Source organism: Letharia lupina, assembly GCF_014066315.1.
Source record: "Letharia lupina isolate WasteWater1 chromosome Unknown contig_17, whole genome shotgun sequence".
NCBI lineage: Eukaryota > Fungi > Ascomycota > Lecanoromycetes > Lecanorales > Parmeliaceae > Letharia > Letharia lupina.
Window position 1 is genome coordinate 746,214 of NW_023502986.1, and position 19,963 is coordinate 766,176.

The 19,963-nt window shown below is 50.1% G+C and overlaps 11 protein-coding genes across 11 annotated transcripts; 6 read left to right on the top strand and 5 right to left on the bottom strand.

Annotated features, from left to right (window-relative positions):
* Positions 1-128: 128 nt before the first annotated feature.
* On the top strand, positions 129-534 carry HO133_003321 (uncharacterized protein; the record flags this gene model as incomplete). The annotated part of the gene is made up of 2 exons (XM_037294244.1): positions 129-287; positions 346-534. The coding sequence occupies 2 exons, from the start codon at positions 129-131 to the stop codon at positions 532-534; spliced, it is 348 nt and encodes a 115-aa protein (XP_037149625.1).
* A 1,328-nt stretch (positions 535-1,862) lies between these two features.
* HO133_003322 (uncharacterized protein) lies at positions 1,863-2,563 on the top strand (the record flags this gene model as incomplete). The annotated part of the gene is made up of 4 exons (XM_037294245.1): positions 1,863-1,899; positions 2,033-2,090; positions 2,147-2,443; positions 2,494-2,563. 4 exons carry the CDS (start codon positions 1,863-1,865, stop codon positions 2,561-2,563), a joined length of 462 nt encoding a protein of 153 aa, XP_037149626.1.
* A 901-nt stretch (positions 2,564-3,464) lies between these two features.
* On the bottom strand, positions 3,465-4,427 carry HO133_003323 (uncharacterized protein; the record flags this gene model as incomplete). Its single annotated transcript, XM_037294246.1, has 2 exons — positions 3,465-4,217; positions 4,272-4,427. 2 exons carry the CDS (start codon positions 4,425-4,427, stop codon positions 3,465-3,467), a joined length of 909 nt encoding a protein of 302 aa, XP_037149627.1.
* Positions 4,428-5,225: 798 nt separating this feature from the next.
* On the bottom strand, positions 5,226-5,766 carry HO133_003324 (uncharacterized protein; the record flags this gene model as incomplete). Its single annotated transcript, XM_037294247.1, has 2 exons — positions 5,226-5,466; positions 5,627-5,766. 2 exons carry the CDS (start codon positions 5,764-5,766, stop codon positions 5,226-5,228), a joined length of 381 nt encoding a protein of 126 aa, XP_037149628.1.
* Positions 5,767-5,948: 182 nt separating this feature from the next.
* On the top strand, positions 5,949-6,269 carry HO133_003325 (uncharacterized protein; the record flags this gene model as incomplete). Its single annotated transcript, XM_037294248.1, has 2 exons — positions 5,949-6,001; positions 6,083-6,269. 2 exons carry the CDS (start codon positions 5,949-5,951, stop codon positions 6,267-6,269), a joined length of 240 nt encoding a protein of 79 aa, XP_037149629.1.
* Positions 6,270-6,700: 431 nt separating this feature from the next.
* HO133_003326 (uncharacterized protein) lies at positions 6,701-7,783 on the top strand (the record flags this gene model as incomplete). The annotated part of the gene is made up of 1 exon (XM_037294249.1): positions 6,701-7,783. One exon carries the CDS (start codon positions 6,701-6,703, stop codon positions 7,781-7,783), a length of 1,083 nt encoding a protein of 360 aa, XP_037149630.1.
* Positions 7,784-8,094: 311 nt separating this feature from the next.
* On the bottom strand, positions 8,095-9,182 carry HO133_003327 (uncharacterized protein; the record flags this gene model as incomplete). Its single annotated transcript, XM_037294250.1, has 3 exons — positions 8,095-8,430; positions 8,587-8,727; positions 8,775-9,182. 3 exons carry the CDS (start codon positions 9,180-9,182, stop codon positions 8,095-8,097), a joined length of 885 nt encoding a protein of 294 aa, XP_037149631.1.
* A 2,106-nt stretch (positions 9,183-11,288) lies between these two features.
* HO133_003328 (uncharacterized protein) lies at positions 11,289-13,962 on the bottom strand (the record flags this gene model as incomplete). The annotated part of the gene is made up of 7 exons (XM_037294251.1): positions 11,289-11,509; positions 11,560-11,630; positions 11,687-12,847; positions 12,906-13,109; positions 13,168-13,298; positions 13,356-13,521; positions 13,634-13,962. 7 exons carry the CDS (start codon positions 13,960-13,962, stop codon positions 11,289-11,291), a joined length of 2,283 nt encoding a protein of 760 aa, XP_037149632.1.
* Positions 13,963-14,343: 381 nt separating this feature from the next.
* HO133_003329 (uncharacterized protein) lies at positions 14,344-14,742 on the top strand (the record flags this gene model as incomplete). The annotated part of the gene is made up of 3 exons (XM_037294252.1): positions 14,344-14,351; positions 14,404-14,531; positions 14,585-14,742. 3 exons carry the CDS (start codon positions 14,344-14,346, stop codon positions 14,740-14,742), a joined length of 294 nt encoding a protein of 97 aa, XP_037149633.1.
* A 509-nt stretch (positions 14,743-15,251) lies between these two features.
* Positions 15,252-16,003, bottom strand: HO133_003330 (uncharacterized protein; the record flags this gene model as incomplete). The annotated part of the gene is made up of 2 exons (XM_037294253.1): positions 15,252-15,724; positions 15,787-16,003. 2 exons carry the CDS (start codon positions 16,001-16,003, stop codon positions 15,252-15,254), a joined length of 690 nt encoding a protein of 229 aa, XP_037149634.1.
* A 1,216-nt stretch (positions 16,004-17,219) lies between these two features.
* HO133_003331 (uncharacterized protein) lies at positions 17,220-18,648 on the top strand (the record flags this gene model as incomplete). Its single annotated transcript, XM_037294254.1, has 3 exons — positions 17,220-17,372; positions 17,656-17,949; positions 18,016-18,648. The coding sequence occupies 3 exons, from the start codon at positions 17,220-17,222 to the stop codon at positions 18,646-18,648; spliced, it is 1,080 nt and encodes a 359-aa protein (XP_037149635.1).
* Positions 18,649-19,963: the final 1,315 nt, after the last annotated feature.

Genomic DNA, 19,963 nt, shown 5'->3' on the forward strand with positions numbered 1-19,963 from the left:
CGCTCATCCCGCGGTTAAATCGATTGATTCTCCTGTTCGAAACATCATACACCAAGAAAGTGCGAACATCACCGCTCGTAGCGCCCCCTGCATCGAGCCAGACTAACACAATCTGCAGAACAATCATCATGAAGCATCTTGCTGCATACCTTCTCCTCGGCCTCGGTGGAAACACCTCACCATCCGCCGCTGACGTTAAGGGTGTTCTGGAGTCCGTTGGCATCGACGCGGATGAGGAGCGCTTGGACAAGCTGATCGCTGAGCTGAAGGGCAAGGACTTACAAGAGGTATACAGCATAACACTTCTCGGAACTTAGATGGCACATCTCTGACTGTACCCTGTAGTTGATCGCAGAAGGCGCCACCAAGCTCGCCTCCGTTCCATCAGGTGGAGGGGGTGGTGGAGGAGCAGGAGGCGCTGGACCCGCTGCAGGAGGCGCTGCACCTGAAGCTGCTGAGGAGAAGAAAGAGGAGAAGAAGGAAGAGGAGAAGGAGGAGTCGGACGAGGACATGGGCTTCGGTCTCTTCGACTAGATCCAGAGAGATTCGGCAATATGGTGGATGATAGCTTACAAAAGATGGAATATGTGATGTGTCACGATGTTCATACAAGTTTCCATGACGGCAAGGTAATGGAAGACTAACGCAACTTATGCGGCTATGAACCATGTACTCGAGCGGACGTCTACTTGCCATTGCTAGAAAAGCCCATATTGGTCAAAAAGAGTCCACGGGGTCGCATGTTATGTGATCACATTGTATAAGAGCTCTGAAGCATGCATTAACTCCGGTCAGCGAAGCAGAAGCTCCTACTAAAGAGCTAGCTGTGGAAGACAGGTTTGCTCAATGCTTTCTGTACTCTGTACTCAGCTCACATACTGTCCCCACACCCACATCATCCACACCAAGGTCACCGCATTGGAAAAGACCGGTCCAATCAGCCCAAAGCCCCAGCCAATCGTCCCATAGGTAAGCCACTCGCTGGCAGAGTGCGCTATGAAGACTGCTTGAACGATCACGTTGAGCCGATAGACCATTGGGTCATACATGTTGAAGACCATATGAAGCCTCAAGATGGCAAAGGTCGTGGCGAAGGTTGCAAAGGTGCGGCTATGGACACTCGTCACGGGTTCAGTTGAATAGCCATAGGCCTTCCGGACGATGTGCGGGCCTGTAGAGTAGGTCCGGAAGGAGTTGACGAGTTTGCTGATTGCGGCCTGCGGCATTCTGTCAATACAAACTGTTCCAAATAGTAACTCCGAGTTTCTAAAGCATGAGAAGCATAGAAGACTGAGCTAGTATCTGCTTACGAGGTAGAGAGCGTATGGTAGTAGACCATCTCCTGCTGGCGGAAGAACATAAGCTATGAGAGACATTGTGTCTACCGTCGTCTTTGCAACACTAGAAGAGGTTGAAGAAAGAGTCTCAAGGTCTCAGGTTCCCCAAATGGTGCGAACAGAAGAATAGACAGAGAAAGGAAAGGAGTGCAGTTTGAGACAACGTTGCCCAGTCTCCTGAGAGTAAGCATCGTAAGTACTGCCAAAGATTAGTTTCCATACTCGTAATAGGCACATTCTCTTGCTTCTGACACTGATCAAGAACCCACGACCAGCCATACCAGGTTTGTTCAGCTCATAGCTTGGCCCCAACATAATTTTGAAGCCGAACAGTAATGAAACGTGAGAGAGACATACTTCAATTTGGACGTTCGTTAGTATCTCGACCTAGTGCTAATACAGTTAGAGCTGATCAGACTTAAGCGAATGGAACACGCAAAACCACAACCTCAACTCCAGGAGCATCACTCTCCATCAACCGCCTCCTGAACCAGATCAACAGCACCACAGCTGAAGATCGCAATCATGGCTGACGCAGATTACAACCCCGAGGAAGCTGCCGGTACGTGATTATGATCTCTCCATCCTGGTGCCACCGCAAGCCCCCAAACCCATTTCATCTCTCGTGGCTAGGGAGACGATTGACTGGCGAACTTGATGGATTTCTGGGCTGCGGCTAATCGTTGGCAACACAGAACTCAAGAAGAAGAGAACCTTCCGCAAATTTTCCTACCGTGGCATCGACCTTGACCAGTACGCCGCGCTAGCTATCTGCTATACCTTTCTCCCACTAACGAATCTGCGGCCAGACTCCTCGACCTCTCTTCAGAACAACTCCGCGATGTAGTCCACGCCCGTGCTCGCCGTCGATTCAACCGTGGTCTCAAGCGCAAGCCCATGGGGCTGATCAAAAAACTCCGCAAAGCAAAGCAAGAGGCGAAGCCTAACGAGAAGCCCGATCTGGTCAAGACACATCTGCGAAACATGATTGTGGTGCCGGAGATGATTGGGTCGGTTATCGGTATCTACAGCGGCAAGGAGTTCAACCAGGTAGAAATCAAGCCGGAGATGGTAGGGTTTTACTTGGGGGAGTTCAGTATATCATAGTACGTTGCACCAGCAGCATCTACGCTTTGGTGGCTAATCTGGGATGCAGCAAACCTGTCAAGCATGGTCGGCCAGGTATCGGCGCTACTCACTCTTCTCGATTCATTCCCTTGAAGTAGACGGAGCATGGGGCGTGGGAGATAGAGATGAAGTGGAGAGGGGGAGATGCACTGTGCTTTTAGCTTGAATGGTGCAATGCAAATGGCATAAAAAACGACCGTTTTCCGAAATGGACTATTTCACGTTGAAATTGCACCGGTCTCTGCAATACTTCGCTCCTCGGCCGCGAGCGAACTTCTGCAAACCAGCCCATCTGGGAAGCCCTTGGATAATCTTGCTCTACCCTTCCGTCTTCTCTAGGTCTCCTCCCAGACGTATGGCATGCACTCCAGAAACCATTCCTTTCGTGTCACTGCTCGTTTGCATTCAGATTAGCAGATTTCAAGAGAAAAGCACTTCAGAGCGTATCGCTGGCAGGTTATACTGATCTGCATGCTATTGAAGGGCGTAAGAGCTTGAATCAACAATCCCTACCCACGATTGTCCACGCTTCTGGCTTGGGCCTCTGCTCTGTAGAAGCAGGTGTTCCTGCTATCATCACTTGACGACCCTTGATGGACTTCTGACGTTTCTGCTGACCGAGCGGACACCACGAGAGCATGTTGGACTTGACCCAGCTTTGGTTAATGGGCGCAGTTATGCGCTTACAAGCAATGGCGAGAGCAATGGATAAGCTCGCCGGAAAATGAACGGTCATGAGTAATTTTCCTTTTTCTTTTGTACCATGTTCCTATACTATACATACAGTTGAATCTTCCCCTAATCTGCCTCCTCATGCTTATTGGAAAATCTATTAAATCATCCTAACCTCGAGGTTGGTATCGAATTAACATCGAACCGAAATCACCGCAACCGCATGCAACAATATCTTAGACAGGAGTAGGTATCATCGCGTGATTGGAACAATGTCGCACCCTTCGCACAAAGATCTTGAACACATGAAGGCACATCGCAAGGGATCTATCCCAGGTAGACAACACCAACGATAGCGCAAAGCACTAAGGCGAAGTTGCTCGCTGCCACCGTGACACCGCTGCTCTTCTTTGTTGCAGATGGGCTTGTGCTGCTGCCAGTGCTGCTTGAAGTGCTCTCGCTTGAGGACGAGGATGTGGAAGATGACGAGGTGGAGGATGAGGAGGACGATTTCGACGAAGTAGCGTGTAGCTTAGCGGTGCTCATGGTCGAGCTCGTGGTCGAGTTCGTGGTCGAATTGGTGCCGGGCATGGTCATGTTCGCCATGCTACCTGTGCCCATTGTCGAGTTCATGCTTGAACCGGTGGTAGTTGAATTGCCTAAGGAACCAGCGGCACCCGTGGAATTGCTGCTTGATTTGGATCCAGGAGCGACGATAGGAGTAACGACGCCGCTCTTTGAGCTAGAGGAGGCAGTTGAGGAGGGCGAAGAAGCAGTGGCAGAGCCAGTTGAGGACATTGAGGACGTTGAGGACATTGAGGACGTTGAGGACGAGGCCGTGGCGAGAGCAGCGACAGCGTCAGTGGGGCAGGTTGAGCACCCGCCGAAGAGTTGGAGCATGCCAGAGTAATTGACAGCATCCTCGCCCTGTTCGATCCTCAATGCGTAATTGCCAGCATCAGGAAGCGACTTGGGTGGGGTCCACGTGGTGGAAGTTCCTTGGTCCCCAGATGCGATTGGGGCAATTGGCACGTCCAGAAGGTTATCTGCTGGGCCTTGTTGGAGAATGATGTTCACGCCCTGAGGTAAAGTCAGTGGACTGGTGGCGTGGGGGTCAGAGCGAAGTGGCCTTACATTGCCATTACCACCTGCCCATCCGATTGATTGCTTGACACCAGCAACCAAACTGGTTGGGATGGAGGTGAAGTGAAGGCTGGTTGTTGTAGGAGATTGCGCGACAGTGGTAGCGATCAATGTGGCGCACACGAAGAGGGTTTTTGTGAGTTGCATTTTGAGAGTCCGGCGAGATTGGAGTGTGTTGATGTTGTATTAAGGTGGATGAATTGATGTTGGTGTATTACGAAAGATGTCTGGAATGAGTGACAGACGGTATGAGTGATGATGATGATGATGCTGCTGCTGCTTTTTAAATGAGTGGGTGTTTTGTTTTGTAGATGCAAAAAAAGAAAAGGAGGGGGAAAAGGGGAAGAGGAAGAGGAAGAAGAGGAAGAAGAGGAAGAAGAGGAAGAAGAGGAAGAGAAGTTGAGGCGCTGCAAACAGAGAAAAGGGACGGGAGGTGAACGAGGCTAGCGGCCGGTTGGAAATTACTTTAGCCGATCACGGAAAGTATAACCGTCCGGGGTTTCATTTTGAAGCAGCTAATCACTATGCCACCCTTGACCCTAAATACGCCTCGCTTCCACCTTCTACTCCGAAGTACTTTACACATGGGAAAATTTTCTTTAGCTTGCATACAACATCACACCCGTCCAAGTTCAAATTTATCTACCAAAATAATGCGTACAAACACCAACGGCCAGCACTCAATCCCTAATTGACTTGGGTCGTCTGCTCCGTCTTCTTTCCTAAGTTATTGACATCAATGGCATTTCATTCCGCACGCATGTGGAAAGTGTGGCACAGCCGCCATGCGCAATTGACTGCTGGAACCCCCATAGGAACAGCGGTGCGATTGCTGAGAAAGGGTCCAGCGAGGCATTGACACCAACTTAAATGCATCCAAATATATGTACATCCAATTCTCAAGTGATCCTGCGGTACATCTGGCTTTTAAGCCCTGTCCTGTCACTACTCCGGCCTCTGCAGCCCCATCCACTGCAGTATCGATGGCGCTTTCTTATCTGCTAGTAGTGCTTCTTCAACTTCTTTCCTCCGCTGTAAGATCTCACGCTCGCCTGCCATCTCTTTCAGCTTCGCTATTCTCTTTTCCTCTACTTCCACGTTCTTTTTCTCGTAATGCGCTCTCAATGCCCCAAGATCAGCGGAATGGCCAGCTGGGATGTTGTACGGAGAACCAGTGTTAAAGATCCTGATGGCCAATGCGAATTAGTCTCAAGTGCTCATTTGAAGGGGGCAAGTGACACGGCGAGAGACTATCTGGGGAGAGCTCATAGCCAGCGTTCATCTGCTCTTCTCCCCCGTCCTCCGTTATGCATTTTCCCAAGCCAAAGAAATCTCAATGTACTTACTCAGGAAACTTCAGATCGATATGATGACTCCACGGACTGCCTTGGAACAAATTCCTATCCGCGCCCGCTTGTTCCACCATCTTCGTATGCATCGTATTCCGCCTTGCGTACTCATCTTGCCAGTAATTGTAGTACGCCATGGCTCGTGTAAGAAGTGGTTGTTTGCTAGGATCTCCTTTCGTGCTGGGATCGGAGGAAGACGAGCGGGAGAATTTGTAGAGAGCGAAAGAAAGCGCTAGAGCTCCGATGGATGCATAGAAACCGCGCTATCGAAAGAGATTGCAGTCAGCAGGCCAGTCTTTCATAGTAGACATACATTCAGATGGTAAGAGAAGCGTCGTACACCAAGGCTTTCGTTGTGAGGTTCTGGGTGAGGTGCGTGGTGGGTTGGCTCATGTCCGCCAGCAGACGCAGCATGGACGGAGTCCGTACCGCTACTATCTCCACCCTATGAAGCATCGTTAGCAAAGCTTCTCAAGCAAGAGTCGAACTGCAAGCATACACCAATAGGCTCGGTGACGGGCTTGTTGTCGGGTTCTCGGACGGAAGTGGTGGGGTCTGGAGGTTTGGTGTCTACGTACCCACGCCATTGACAGCGATATGGACGCTGTGCAAGGCGCAAAGTACCTCTTCGTATTTGTAGCATTGTGATGGCACACCAAGGCTATCAATGCCTTATTGAAGCGAGCTCAGAGGGGGGGTGGAGGTCAAACTGAGTCAGCAGAGTTGACCAATCAGAATTTTTGATTTAACGTCTTGAAACTTCTGGAAAGTTGACAGGTAGACCTTGGAGCTGACAAGACAGCATGATTGTTAGGCGTCCATATAGATCGCAACATCCAAGAGTCTTTCATTCTTGATTTGCTAGTTACCATCCCTTTTCCCTACATACTCCCCTTTATGCTCTGTAAAATGTTCAAACATATCCCTCTTCGCGTCATCCCACCTTTCCTCCCCTTACTCCTGCTCTCCAAAGGCCACGCCTCTGCACCTGCTTCCTCTCCTCCAGCATCTACCGGACTGATATGTCACACTGCGCATGCTTCAGAATGTTACCCAGCAATCTTCCAGCCCATGGAGCACTTTCAGCGCATCCACGACGACCAGTCTATTCCTGCTGGACTACATGTACGCATGAATCTGGCGACTGGTCTCAAAGAAGCTCGTCTCAACATTCCTGAACCGCCGGGAACACCACACGCAGACCTTGTGATCATAGACGATCTGCCGCCGCGCCCAAGTATTGAGGAAGATGGACCCGTAGCGGAAGCACCAGAGCTGCAAGACCAGTCACATCCAGACACAGAGTTTGAACGTGGATCGTATTATCCAGCCTCCTTCGATGCAGAAGAGTCCTCACTCTTCTTTTCTTCGATCGCCGCAATCCACTCCACTACAGCGCTATCAACCACAGATCTCCCCACCCTTTCTGCCCTCCAAGATCTCGCCCATTCCATCCATTGGGGTGTTGCATTGGCACGGGATACCGGCGCTTGTCAAAAGTTCTTCTCTGCGATTGATCCCGGATCCACTGCGTCAGCTGAAGTCCGTTCGGCAGCTGCTTTGCTCTTGGGCACTGCCATACACAGTAACCCTGACGCACTGGACGCATTTCTGAGCCACCCATATTCGTCCGATGTCGGCATGACCCCTGTAGTTAAAGTGCTAGCCGCACTGAGGGACCCAGTGCAAAATGATGTAACGCTCAAAACGCGGACCGTATCCTTGCTCTCGCAGCTTTGCCAAAACACCGAGCAACTTCGCATTTTTGTCCAGTCCGAGGGTCTGACTACATTGTTTGACCTATTCGAACCGGAGAAAATGACTTTGGATGAGGGGAAAGACAGGATCCGCGCCAAAGCTGCAAACTTGATACATGACCGTATACTCTCCAGCCTTGGTAGCGCAAATGGTTTTGTGTCCCAGTCTGGCTCTGAAATCAGCGGATTGAAAGACCATCACGCACTTGTAAAGGGCCTGGAGCCCTGGTGCAATGCTTTTACAAAAGCTTTGAGAAAGTACAAATTTGTGGCCATGAGTGGAGAAAATGTATCGCCAGCGGCGGATGCAGCATACGAGAGTATAAAGGAAGCAAATCAGAAACTGAGAGAAGGAAACGTACAGAGTAGGATTTGTGAAAATGAATCTGAACTGTGACTGGAAAGCACTTTGCATCTCATGAAATATGAAACATGCATTTCGTCTATTGAGCTCAAGAGCAACGTGACTGCGAGCACATGAATTTGAAGGCAACATATTGGTTTCCATCATCCCGAATGCAAGACAATGATTGTGGCCCTCCGATCAAGAGTTTCCAATGACAGTTCCAAGCACCTCAGCCATGAAAGTTCTGCTGTGTCCAGCGCGAAGCTGATTTTCTCCACGACTTCGACGAAAAAGAAAATGGCCGGGTGGCGAATCTCCGCATCGACGTAAGACGTACACGAATGTTTCTTGAATGGTTCTCCTTAAGCAGCCTCGTCAAACTGCATGTCAATCATTCCATCATGGTGACCATCTTCAGAATTCACGTCAACGTCCGCGTCTTCGTCCTCATGGATGGGGATCTGCCCTGCCTCGGCAGCCATATCAGCCTTCCCTTTCTTCGCCTTCGCAGGCCCAGTAGGCTTCGCTGCCGCCTTTCCTTTACCATGCGCTGCAGCGACGTTGCTTTTGCCCTTTCCTTTTGATTTGGTCGTCGGCACTTTCTCCTCGTCCTCGCTTACCGCCTCCTCGTCTTCGCTGCCAGAATACAATTTAGCGTTGGATTTCTTCACCACCTTGGCCGTTCCTTTCTTCACCACCTGCGCACATTTCCGAGTTAGTTCTGCTTTTCAAAGGCACAACTCAGACTCGCAAGACAGGTCTCGGGAATAGAAAGAGCCTTCTCCCCCGGGACAATGTCTTGCAATTCAGAGTTCGGCACTAAGAAAGAAGGTATTACTCTGAAATATACGAACCTTGGCTTTCTTGACAGGGGCCTCCGTGCGTTCGTGCTCGGCATCTGCAGATTTCTCCGAGGCAGCACGCTTCTTGGTGCCCTTGGTCGCAGTGGCTTTCCCTTTGGTAGGAGGTGGTAGCATTTCGCCGTTAATGCCGCTCTGTAACATGTTAGTCATGTCAAGTATAAAGCAGTTCTGGAGATTACCATCTCGTCGGATTCTTGCTTGATCGCTCCAGCTTCCTCGTCGATATCATCTTCCTCATCTTCAACACCAGCTTGCTTGACAGGCCCTTCATCTTTGCCATTGGCACCCTTCTTGGCTGGAGCACGCGGCTTCTTGGTAGTAGCGCCTCCTGCGTTGGCAGTTCCTAGAGTCCCAGCATTTTCGGGATTTTCAGCGGCAATCTCGCGCCCCTTCTGCCTCCATTTGCGGAACTTATGCTCGAGAGAGGATTCAGTGCGACCAAGCTCGTCCATGGCTGCCATCTTCTTGAAGCTGATAGCCGGGTTGCCGATGGTAGCGAAGAGGAGTGGCATGATGGAGTCTGCATCGTTACCGGCGTTTACAGGGGCTCTGCCGCCCTTGCCTTTCGGGCTGGCCTCTGTAGACATGGTTGCTGATAAGAAACGAGAAATCTGTGAAAGCAACGCTCATGAGAGTCAGCCGATAATAGTTGATGGAAATATCAATGCTACGTGGCGTGAGTGGAGTATTAGAGAGATGCAAATCGAGCTAGTAGATGCGTCAATGGGACGCTGCAAAGGTATTGTGGTAGCAAAGTCAATCCGATTGTCTACACAAGACCGCAGCGTTTAGTTGAACAGATGTTTCTTGCGAAACACATGGCCGTCGTGATGGCAGCGAACGTAATCATGGTAACGGCGGAAATGATAAGATGTCTGTCAAGTCCTGCTGTTGAGCCCATGGACGCGCTTCGAAATTCACTAAATTTGGAAGAAAGCCTCTCGCTGTGTCATCAAGATCGCGAAAGGGATTCATGATCGCTCAAAATGATGCAGGGAGGATATACCTTGTTGAAGTGAGAAAAGGGAGGAAGCTGTGAGCTTGTTTAGAAAGGAGGACTGTCACTTTGGAACAGAAAGCGCGCTGCGTGTAGAGATGCAATTGCTTCTGCATGACGAAGCAGTTGCAAGATTGACGATTTTGAGTGTTAGGAAGGTTGCAGATGTGTAATGGTGACAGTGTTAAAGGAAGACGAAGTGATTTGACGGTACCTTTGATGATGCTGAACAGCTCGTTTGTCCGAGCTCTGGTATGTGTGTGAACTGTGTATTGTGAGCATGCAAAGCTGAGGACCTCAGATGTGGTCTACTGACGTTTGATATGATGCTTTTGGCACCGAGAGTATTTGCTGACCGATGAGATGCTTGGTGAGATGTAAGAAGAAAGAAGAGGGAACAGTGAGTGCGATGATGTTGAGGCTCAAAGGCTTCGCGGAGGAATTTATTTGAAGGGCGTGACGATCACTTTCCCATCACCACATGGAAAAAGATGCTCAAAGAATAAGGGCGAGCACCCAGCAAGTTTCTCAAGTATTCTATCAGAACAGTATGGGCTTTTGGAACAGTGTGCTAGGAGGTTGGAAGCCTTCTTGCAATAGTGTTGAGTTTTCATGCTTCTGTTTCTACGAGTAGCCCCGTCCATTTTCACCGCTCCTACCCCATGCAAGTGTTCCCTTCCCTATATCCAAGTCACAGCAGGTCACATGAGGATGGAGGATCTTCGGTCAGGTCGTACCTTCACTCTACAAAGGCTTCTTTCCCCCGCTGTCATCCACCATGATGGCATCATACCCGTGGGAAACCGAAGGTCATTTAGTTATCGTGCGGGTGTTATTAGTAATACATGATACATGCACCCTTTCCCATGTCGTCCACATATTCAGGGGACAAGGCCGCCGCCAATGCGGTCTTCTTCCCCTTTTTATCCGACTTCGATCTGATGATTGGGCCCTTGGCTGGCGAATCTGATGCCTCTTCGCCAGCTTCCCGCTCCTGGGTTTTGGCGAGAAGACCTTTGATGTACAATTTCCTCTGGCTGATCCCCCGTTCTAGGATGTTATTGACGTTGGTAACGTCGTGTCTGAGCTACTTGGCACCTTTTCCGACCTTCAGCCCGTATTGATTGGGGAAGTGCATATGGTAAGTAACTCCTGTGGACGGCGCTGGCTTGGGATCTGTCCAACGCACGAAGAGGTTGGCAGGGAAAGGTACCATTGCCACTAAGAATGCAAAGCAACCATGAACATTCTTCTGCAAACAAGATTATTTCGCGCCTAAAGTCCGAATCTTACTTGGATATCTTCGACAACGCGACCCCAGCGAGCCTAGTCAATGCTTTGGAGTGGTTGGAGTGTGAAAAATGCATCTGAGGGTATCTATCTCTTTGTTACGTGCGATCCCCCGATGAATGTTTCTGATAGCCTTGGTCTTTAGCCCCTAAACACAACTGAGAACGGTAAGGCTCTTTCCCTGCAGCATTCACAGGACTTTATCTGCAACCCTGTAAATACATTACAAAAGTGTTCGAATTTTTTAGAACGATCAGACTGTCGCGTGAGACTCAGAAGCCGCCAAGCTTGCGCATGACCCTCTCCTCCCAAGTCATCCTATTCCCTAAAGAGAGAAGAAACGCCGTAAGTACCGATTGCGCCGGCCACTTGATCTCGAGTACTCCAATCTCTTATGCCTTTTCCATTATCCAGCTGCTGCCACGACTTGGCCTGCTTGGCTGTTCTTCATCTGCTCGCCCTCGACTTCGACGGGCGGGGAAGGTGCAGACGAAGGTGTGGGTTTTGACTCTTTGGGATGTTGTACGCCATTTGGAGCTGGGGCTGGGCTCGGCTTTCTCTCTGAAGCTAAGACTTGTGGCCGCCACTTTGCAAGATGCTTCGCGGTAGGAGCTTTGGCGTCATCGTCTGAAATGTATTAGCAAAAGGCGTGGAGGGGCCGATGTACGAAGACTTACAGTTCCGCCACAGATCCTCTAGCGCATCAATAGCTATGTCACGGGCTGGTGGTTTCATCAGGATCAAGTAGCTAAAACGCTGTTAGAGAATTGTTGAAACACAACGTCAACAGCAGGATGGACCTACAGTAGGGAGTTCACCGCCAATTGAACTCTCTCCGGATCCCTCGCGAGCCCTTTGACACGGCCCAGCACATTTGCGTTGATTTCTGGGATCTCTGACAGGAATTTGATCAAGTGCTTATCCTTCGCATCCAAGTATGGCACAATCCCGTCTAGAACCCTGAGCATCCATTTCCCGTAGTGCTGCTTTGGCTTTGGCAGAGTCACTCCGTCCTTCTGCTGCTCGCTGCTTTGTTTCTGTATTCGGTCATTATACCATTCTTCATTCAGCCATGCAATTGCTACCGGTATCCTGGTCCGAAAGTCCTCGATGATGAACTTCCAAAGTGTTTGCCGGATCCCATCGCTCAAGCTGGAACCTGTCACCTGTTTCTCGACCATTGTTTTAGAGTCATCGTCTTCACTGCTGTCATCATCTAGCCCAGCAGAAGCGCGTGTCGCCAGTCTTGTGATGACCGTGGTCCAAGCCTCTTTGTCGTAACTACTTCCCGCCAGCCTGTTCAACCCCGATCTCTGCTTCTTGGCTAAAGGAGCTTCTTCTAGAACATTCATCATGCTAAAAACCCGGCTGATGGTCCCTTTCCCTATTTGCATGGTATCCTCAGCGGTTAAGGGCGGAGGTTGCGGAAGCTTGAACGGCCCAAGAGCAACTTCCGAGGGAGACTGCAGCGGGTCTTCAGGTGGTAGAGCATCTGCTTTGTTGATGATTTGCTCTCTATCCTCGCTGGGCTCAAAGTCAGGCTCATAATCCTCTTCATCGTCGCCAAGAGCTTGTGGTGGTGGCTTGGTAAGCGATAGGTAGCGAGCTCGGACGTGGTTCAGAGCTTGGTCCAGAGCTTGTTGATCAATGCGCACGAGGACTGGTGGGATGATCCTGACCATTATATCTAGGGTCAGTGATGTTACGTCGAAAGTTGCCAGAGCCGGATCCTTTGTCAGTGTGAACAGCTGACCGAGACTAACGGGACCAGGTGGGAGAGGTTCAGGCTCTGGCCGCTCAAGCAGTTCCGCTCCGAGACGTCGTCGTTTGTTATTATCGAGACCGTCAGTGGGTTCGCTAGGCAGTCCTCTCTTCCGACTTCCTTCATCAAAGACATCCAAGCGGATTCGCGCAAGACGGTCCACGTATGCCTTAATTCGATCTACAAATGGACCGTTCTCATTTCTGATACCCTGTCAATATCGTTGATTTCTCAACCCGTGTGGATAAAACGCATGCATACCTTCGGAGAACATTCATAAGCAACGCCCTTGTCGTACGCTCCATAGACTTGATCTGGACCCTGACTTTGGGAGTCATGGGCGAGTTGGCTTGTTTCATTGGATTGAAGGTCAAGATTGCGGAAATGATTTTGTTGGCAATGGACTGGCGAGTGCGGAGGAGTGTGCCAAGGCAATTGAGGGTTGCGTTGATAAGAACGGCATCACTGGAGGCATAGCATCAGGGCTGAGACTTAGAAAATCTACGTGCGTTACGGTACGTACCTCTTGTCCTCGTTGAACGCATTGAGAAGTCTATCCAGCAGTCCTGATGCTTCAGGCTCCAGTCTTGGGGGTGGTATCAATGGATGATCTCGCGGGACTAAAGCAATGGAGACCTCGTTCTGATCCGGACGCTGTAGAGTTGTATCAGTAGCTTGCTCTACGCTGGGAGCCGTTGATATGTCACACACCCTTGGGTCTGCGATTACACCTGGTGTCTGCACCTGGACGACCTTTTGTACAAACTTGATGCAGCATATTCGGACTCCCGTAGCAGCAGTGTCCCATCTCTTCAATATATTCGACTTGATCGACGCCATTTGATTCCATACTGGCACATCGTGCGGGTTCGCAATGCTGAGAACAGAAAAAGGTAAGACAACATTCCCCTCGACCGCAGAGTCTCATGAATCTACGTATAGGATATACCAGTGCCTGGCTACGGGGCGGGAAGAGGGGTTGCACGTACATGTAGCGGAACACTAGGCAGTATATGCTTGCTGCAGTCTGCACGACACTCTTGACCACTGCAGCATCCTCCGACGGTTTCTCCAGCAAATCCTTCAGTATTTGGAGAACCCCAACAGCCGAATTCTCCTTCTGGTACGATGCAAATGTAGGGCTAGCAAAGGTCTCGGCAAGGAACTCAGCACCCCATCTTCGTAGCTCGAGTCGAGCATTTGCCCCAACGATGGGCAGGATACCTTGTACGATTTGAGGGTAGAGACCGGCATCCGCGAGGACGATTTGACGCGCAGCTTCGAGTTGAGCAAGCTGATCAGGTACAGAGAGCGTCATGGTGATCCTTTCAAATCGCAATTGATGTGTGCGGTTGTGATTACCCGAATTGTCGAACGTGTGCTACAAGGGAAAGATGTGGAAGCCCAGTAAGGGAAGAATGACAGCTAGCTAAGACACCATGACAGGGATATAGGACATGGAGGTATCCTGGACACCGATGATGAGCTCAATGAGACAGCGTGTCTTGTTCAGTGTCAAAGTATCTACGATGTCAAAGGGGGTTGGGTGTTGTAGTAGTGTTGTAAGGCAAGAAGGAAAGAAAGTCGAAGCTCTCAAAGTTCATGCACAATCTGTCAAAAGCACGCTAGCAAGCTTCCCGCAAGCAAGGGCCTCAATGATGACCTTTCCCCAATCGTCAACTACCTTACATTAATCACAATGGCCATGTAAGAGATAAATCCTTGTCGTCCAATTACTATACTGACCAGCTTCGTCAAGTCTACCCCGCTCGTCTTACTACGACAAGCATTACCGCCCAGCAGCTTCCTTGATTCGTGCTCGCCAACCCTACCTGATCCGCAACATGGTCACTGGTCTTGCTCTTTGCGCTTTCACTATTGGTGTTTGTACGTTGTGCTTCTATCCTACGCAAAAAATAAGAGCGATGCTGATTGTACAGACTCGTGGACAATCAACGCTGTAGCTCAAGACGACTTCTCCGACGTGCCAATTCCGGACGCCCCAGCACAGTCGCCACATTCACCGCATACTGGGCTTGAGAAATCCGTCAGTGCCGCTGCATTGGACGAGCAGAAAGAGAAGAGGTTGAAGTCATGAGAAGCGTAAAAAAAGGAAGAAGCAAGGATCATACGAGACCATCCGGACGTTGCGAAAGGCTGGTTGGCGAAGCGCAAAGAAAGTGACCCCAGATGGTATATGCGGACAGTGATACTGGTGTATCTTCGTGCCGTTAAATGAGAAGTGCAATTTTTGGAATTAAAGAAGGATGGTGTAGCGCCAGCTATGATACATTTCACTCTAGGCGCATCGAGGGTTTCTCGACAGCAACGAGCAGGAAGCAGGCACAATTAGATCTGTAACGAGCAACGGGCCTTTTATTGAATTGAAGTGGAAGGGTTTCGATCATTGATGTTAAATGTCAGATATACTGTTCCAAACTACGTCACATTATCACAAACGCGTCTCACTTCTCAGTCCACAATAACCTTGCATTGCCGACAGGGTATCAAATTCTCTTCTGTTACAGTGACGTCCCGCACCTCCAATTTTTGAGCCAGTTCCTTACGTACACAATTCTCCGAATTATGGTTGGTTCTGTCTATATATTAAAACACAGCCAGTATCCCCAAGACTACCGCTAATAGGCCATTATTGACGCGGAGTACAGTTCCTGCATTTGCGCCTTTCGAAGAACCAGTTGGGGTGCTCGTACTGATAGTAGGTGCAGAGGTTCCGCTCGCTGACGATGCTGATCTGGTTGCACCTGATGTAGACGAGCTGGAAGCTGATTTGCTAGTGGACGCATGGCTTGTAGCAGAGGTCTCAGAATTGAGGGTGGTTGTGCTGGTATCGATGGAAGAAGAAGCAGAGGAGTAGGAACCAGAGCTTGATGCGGTGGTCGTCAGGGTAGACGGCGAGGGGCTAGCAGATCCAACAGATTTGGAGCCATTTACAGTAATATCGTCGCTGTAGTTGGCGTCACTCGCGTTGCTGTCCGAAGAAATCTCAATGGTATATGCTCCGCTAGCAGTACCAGCGGGAACTGTAAAAGTGTAGGAGCCGGAGTTGGCGATTCCAGCTGTAGATAAACTGTTAGTGCTGTGCAATTCAGGAATGAGGACAACATGCGGAAGTACTCACAAGCGAGCACGATTCCCTTGTTCAAGTCGCTTGTAGGACCGTTGCGCAATGTCAGAGTTACAGTACCAGAGGTCGTAGGAGTCCACGTGAACGTGGATGAGGTGCCAGCCGTGACAGTGAAGCCTGGCAGAGTCGTGGGAGGGTTCGACGTGGGTCCAGACTGCGCGGCGACAGCTGCGAGCAGGCATGCGATCAGAGAGAGTGGAGCGACGCGCATTTTGAATATTGCGACAGAATGCTTTGTGTATTCAGGAGACGCGACTAAATGAAGGAGAGAGGGGGAAGAGTACACTGGGCCAGATTGAAAGGAAATGGGAAAGGCGCCGATGCGGGAGCGATATCTGATGCAGACGTAGATACGAAAAAAGAACAGCACTTTGAGAGGCAATGATGTTGAGGTGAGCTGGTGAGAAATGAAATCGTACTCGTGGAGGAGCTGAATTAAATGAGCTGGACCCTGAAACCTGGGGATCGTGGCTTTGCCCGGCCCCCAATCATGGCTCTAGAACAAAGTCGAAATAGTCATTGAATACGACAACAGTCAGCGCCTACACATACACAGAGAGGATGTGAATGGTCGAATAAAGGGCATTTGAGGCTAGTCATGTACCTCCAATGCGATGATTCGTAGAAGATTTGGAAAGGCATAGCTCCAGGTCTTCATCCTCCTAGTCGCCCTTCAGCTGGCCACCAAGATGAGCACGATAGGAAGCACGAGAAGAGCAAGCATTGGAGCTGTGCTGGTGGAGAAGCTCGGGCAGGTCTGAATGGCAGCCGGGCGACGCTGCAGGCACGCCCTGCCACTCTGGAGGCTTTTTGACCGCCAAAAAGGTCTGTGAGGAGGATGAATGTTGACAATGAACGTACACTAACCCGAGCTTCAGCGTCGAACGAGCCGTATGCAAGATCGGGGGCATCAAAGGTTATCTCCTCGTATGAGCAAGCCTGGGTGGTGGGATCTGGGCCCAATCCGGATTCCATGCGAGTCTATCTCGACTGCTCTGCCTCGAGTGCGTCAAGCTGCTGGCGGTAGCAGATTAGCCAATTCTAGCCACGCATTGCACGCAGCTTATGCAGCTTTACGCAGCTTTACGCAGCTTCATCAAAAGCAAGTTCTGCAAACAGAATGGTTAGATGTCGAGGGAAAGTGAAAATTTGAGAGACTGAGTTTTAGCCGACCCGAGCCGGGAAAAGAGGTGGCTCTTTCTTCCTTCTCTTTTCGAGTACTCCACTCTATGTGTTCTCCAAAGACTGCTGGTAATTAATAACGGATACTCTACATGATCAATACCATGGTCACTCTGGCCGAATATGATAGGGGCAATGGCAATGGACCCATGTACCAGTGAAGCTTACTCTCTATGAACATGAGTCTTGCATCAAATGAAGCAGCGTGGCACCTTTAACCGAATCTCCTCTAAGATTGGCCAAGCATGAGCCAATCATTCTCCTTTGGCTTTGGGAGCGATGACATTGAAGAGAATGGAGGTGAGATGGCCGATGTTGGGCCCTTGTCTTTGCATGACACCCGGGAAAATAAGCCTGTTGCTGTCACGGAGCCCAAATTGCACAAGCTTCAAGATCTGGTACGGAAACGTTACTCTTCACTCCCTTAGTTTCGCAAGCGCACTCTTCCTTCCTCTTTCCTCACACGAATCTTCATGGCTTTGGTTTACTACCGTGCTTTGGGCTGCGCAGCTACTTTCACCGTGCACAGTCTTAGAAGAACCTAGACTCCAATCACTGATACCTTCAGTATCGATGGCATCATACTGCATGCTTACAACACATGCAAATTGTTTGCAATGCCTTGTCCCTTCTTCCCTTCAAATTCCTACAATTGCCGCCTGTATAATCTGACCACTGCAGCTTTCTGCTCTTCCCTCCAAGATCTCTTACCGTACAGTCCAAATTCGATCTCCCGCCGGCATACTCAATGTACCTCGGCGCGAGCTTTTTGATATACGAGCACAGCTGATGGCCGAAGATGAGATCTCTGATCAGTCCAGCCCAGTGGTCGGTCTTTCGACTGATGACATTACGCCAAATGTTTACGAGGGAGGTTTCAAGACTTGGGAATGTGCTGTAGACCTTGCTGGTCATCTATTCGGAAGTCTCAGCAAGGGTTGGGAATTGGGAGGGCGAGTTGTGCATGTCGTCGAGGTACTTTACGCTCTGCTCGATTTGGCTCTGTGTCCAATCAATACTTACTAAATTCTCCCGTGACAGGTGGGCGCAGGCACAGCTCTTCCAATTCTCGTGTTCTTCGACTTCTTCCTCAAACAATTGTCACCCTCGTGGCGTGCCGTTCATCTGTCGGTCGCTGACTACAACCTGTCAGTCCTGGCAAATGCTACCCTACCTAACCTGTTACTCACCTGGTACTTTGTACAGTCCCCAGCGATCCCCGAACCTGCAGGCGATCTCGAGATAACCCCGGACCTCCTTTCACGGTTCGTCAAGGACCTTTCGGACAAAGTCATACATATATCAGGCATTTCAGGAACTTGGAACGAAGCGTTCACTGATCTCCTCCTGCCAGTCGAGGATCCTCAACGTCGGAGTCGAATCGAGACCATCTTCCTAGCGAGCGAGACAATTTATTCGCCTAATTCGATACATGCTTTCACTCAGGTCCTTCTCAAGGCCTTGAAAAGCGCCGAGGAGACACATGGGCATGGAAGAGCATTGGTCGCGGCAAAGAAAATTTATTTCGGTGTCGGTGGTGGTGTTGATGAGTTCCTCAAGGTTTTGAACGAGCTGGGTGGCAAGGGAGCCACGGCCTGGGAGTCCAAGGACGAAGGCGTTGGCAGGGTCATAGTGGAGGTCCAGAGCGCCGGTGGCAATGCAGCCAAACGGTGAGGCTTGAGCTTTGCGGTTAGAATGAAGCAGCTCATCCATATAGAATGTGTACGTTCGCACTACCTCTAGCTCCTTTGACCACAATGTGGAACCCAGCTTGGCTCTGATACTGCCACTTCTTGTCTCCCCCTTACATTGTATAATTCAGTAGAAGGACTGGCGGGCATTGCTTTTTATAGCATCATCCACCAACTGTTGGCATTGTCAGGTCTCATCATAGTGAAGTCGTTCTCGTCTTTCTGAAGCTATGCTGCAAGTATTTCGTCTATCGGCCCAAGCAGGACTATCTTTCTACTAGGCCTGCACACACCGATAGTCATCTTAGGCTTATGCCGCGTACCATTCATGGCCTTGTAATAGATTCTGTGTCTAATGCTTGCATCCGATCCGAACGGGTCGCTTATTCTGATTGGGCGCATGAGAAAACGCGGGTAACTCTTGAGACATATCATATACCTGAACTTGTTAATCCAACGAAGAGCAAATTTGGCCACTGGCAGACCTCGAGTCTGAGACTTTTGTGTATACAGTATAACAGGCAGGTCCCCTACCGCCGATGATTGCTACCTGAGAATCTTGTATTTGCAGACTTGCCTTGTTTCCCTTCTCTGACACCGACCATTGCGTTTTCTCGGCAATATGAAGTATTTTAGGCGATTCGCGATGCCATCCATCCTTCGAGACCCTGATAGGATAGCATCTTACAGTTGCGAAGCGCAAAGAAGTCTATTCGTGGAAATGGCAGTGGAGGAGCTTGATGACACCCTCTCGTTCTAGCAATTCCCTCAATTTTGGCGAGCCATTCCTTCAGTAAGATTCCTTTCACCCGTCGATTTCATGAAGCATTCTCGCGCTTTCCGCTTGTGGTCTACTAAGTAAGGAGGAGGGACAATTTTCAAGGCCACAAGACCGCTTGTCTTTCTTACCCGTCGTTCTTTGTTGTTCGCTAATCTCTTCTTATACCATTCATCCTGCATCAGCGGTCTTTCCCTGGGCACTTCTGTAAAATAGAGCCATGAACTCTTCGAGGAAAAGCCTTACCAGCCTCCTAGCACCCATCTGCTTCTGCATTCTCTTATTCCTCCTCACTCCGACGACTATCGCCACGCCGGCACCCGTGCCAGCGCCCGCCAACGGTGACCCATGTGGTCCAACGGTCCAAGACAATCCGAACTATGCAGACACCTGCTCCGTTGCGCCCGTTCTTGTCAAGAGCCCTCAACCTTACGGCGTAAACTGCACGGCCGTCACGCCAATCGAAGGTCCCGAGTCTGTATCGTGGGGGAATTGCAGTGCCTCGTTCCAAGATGTCTGC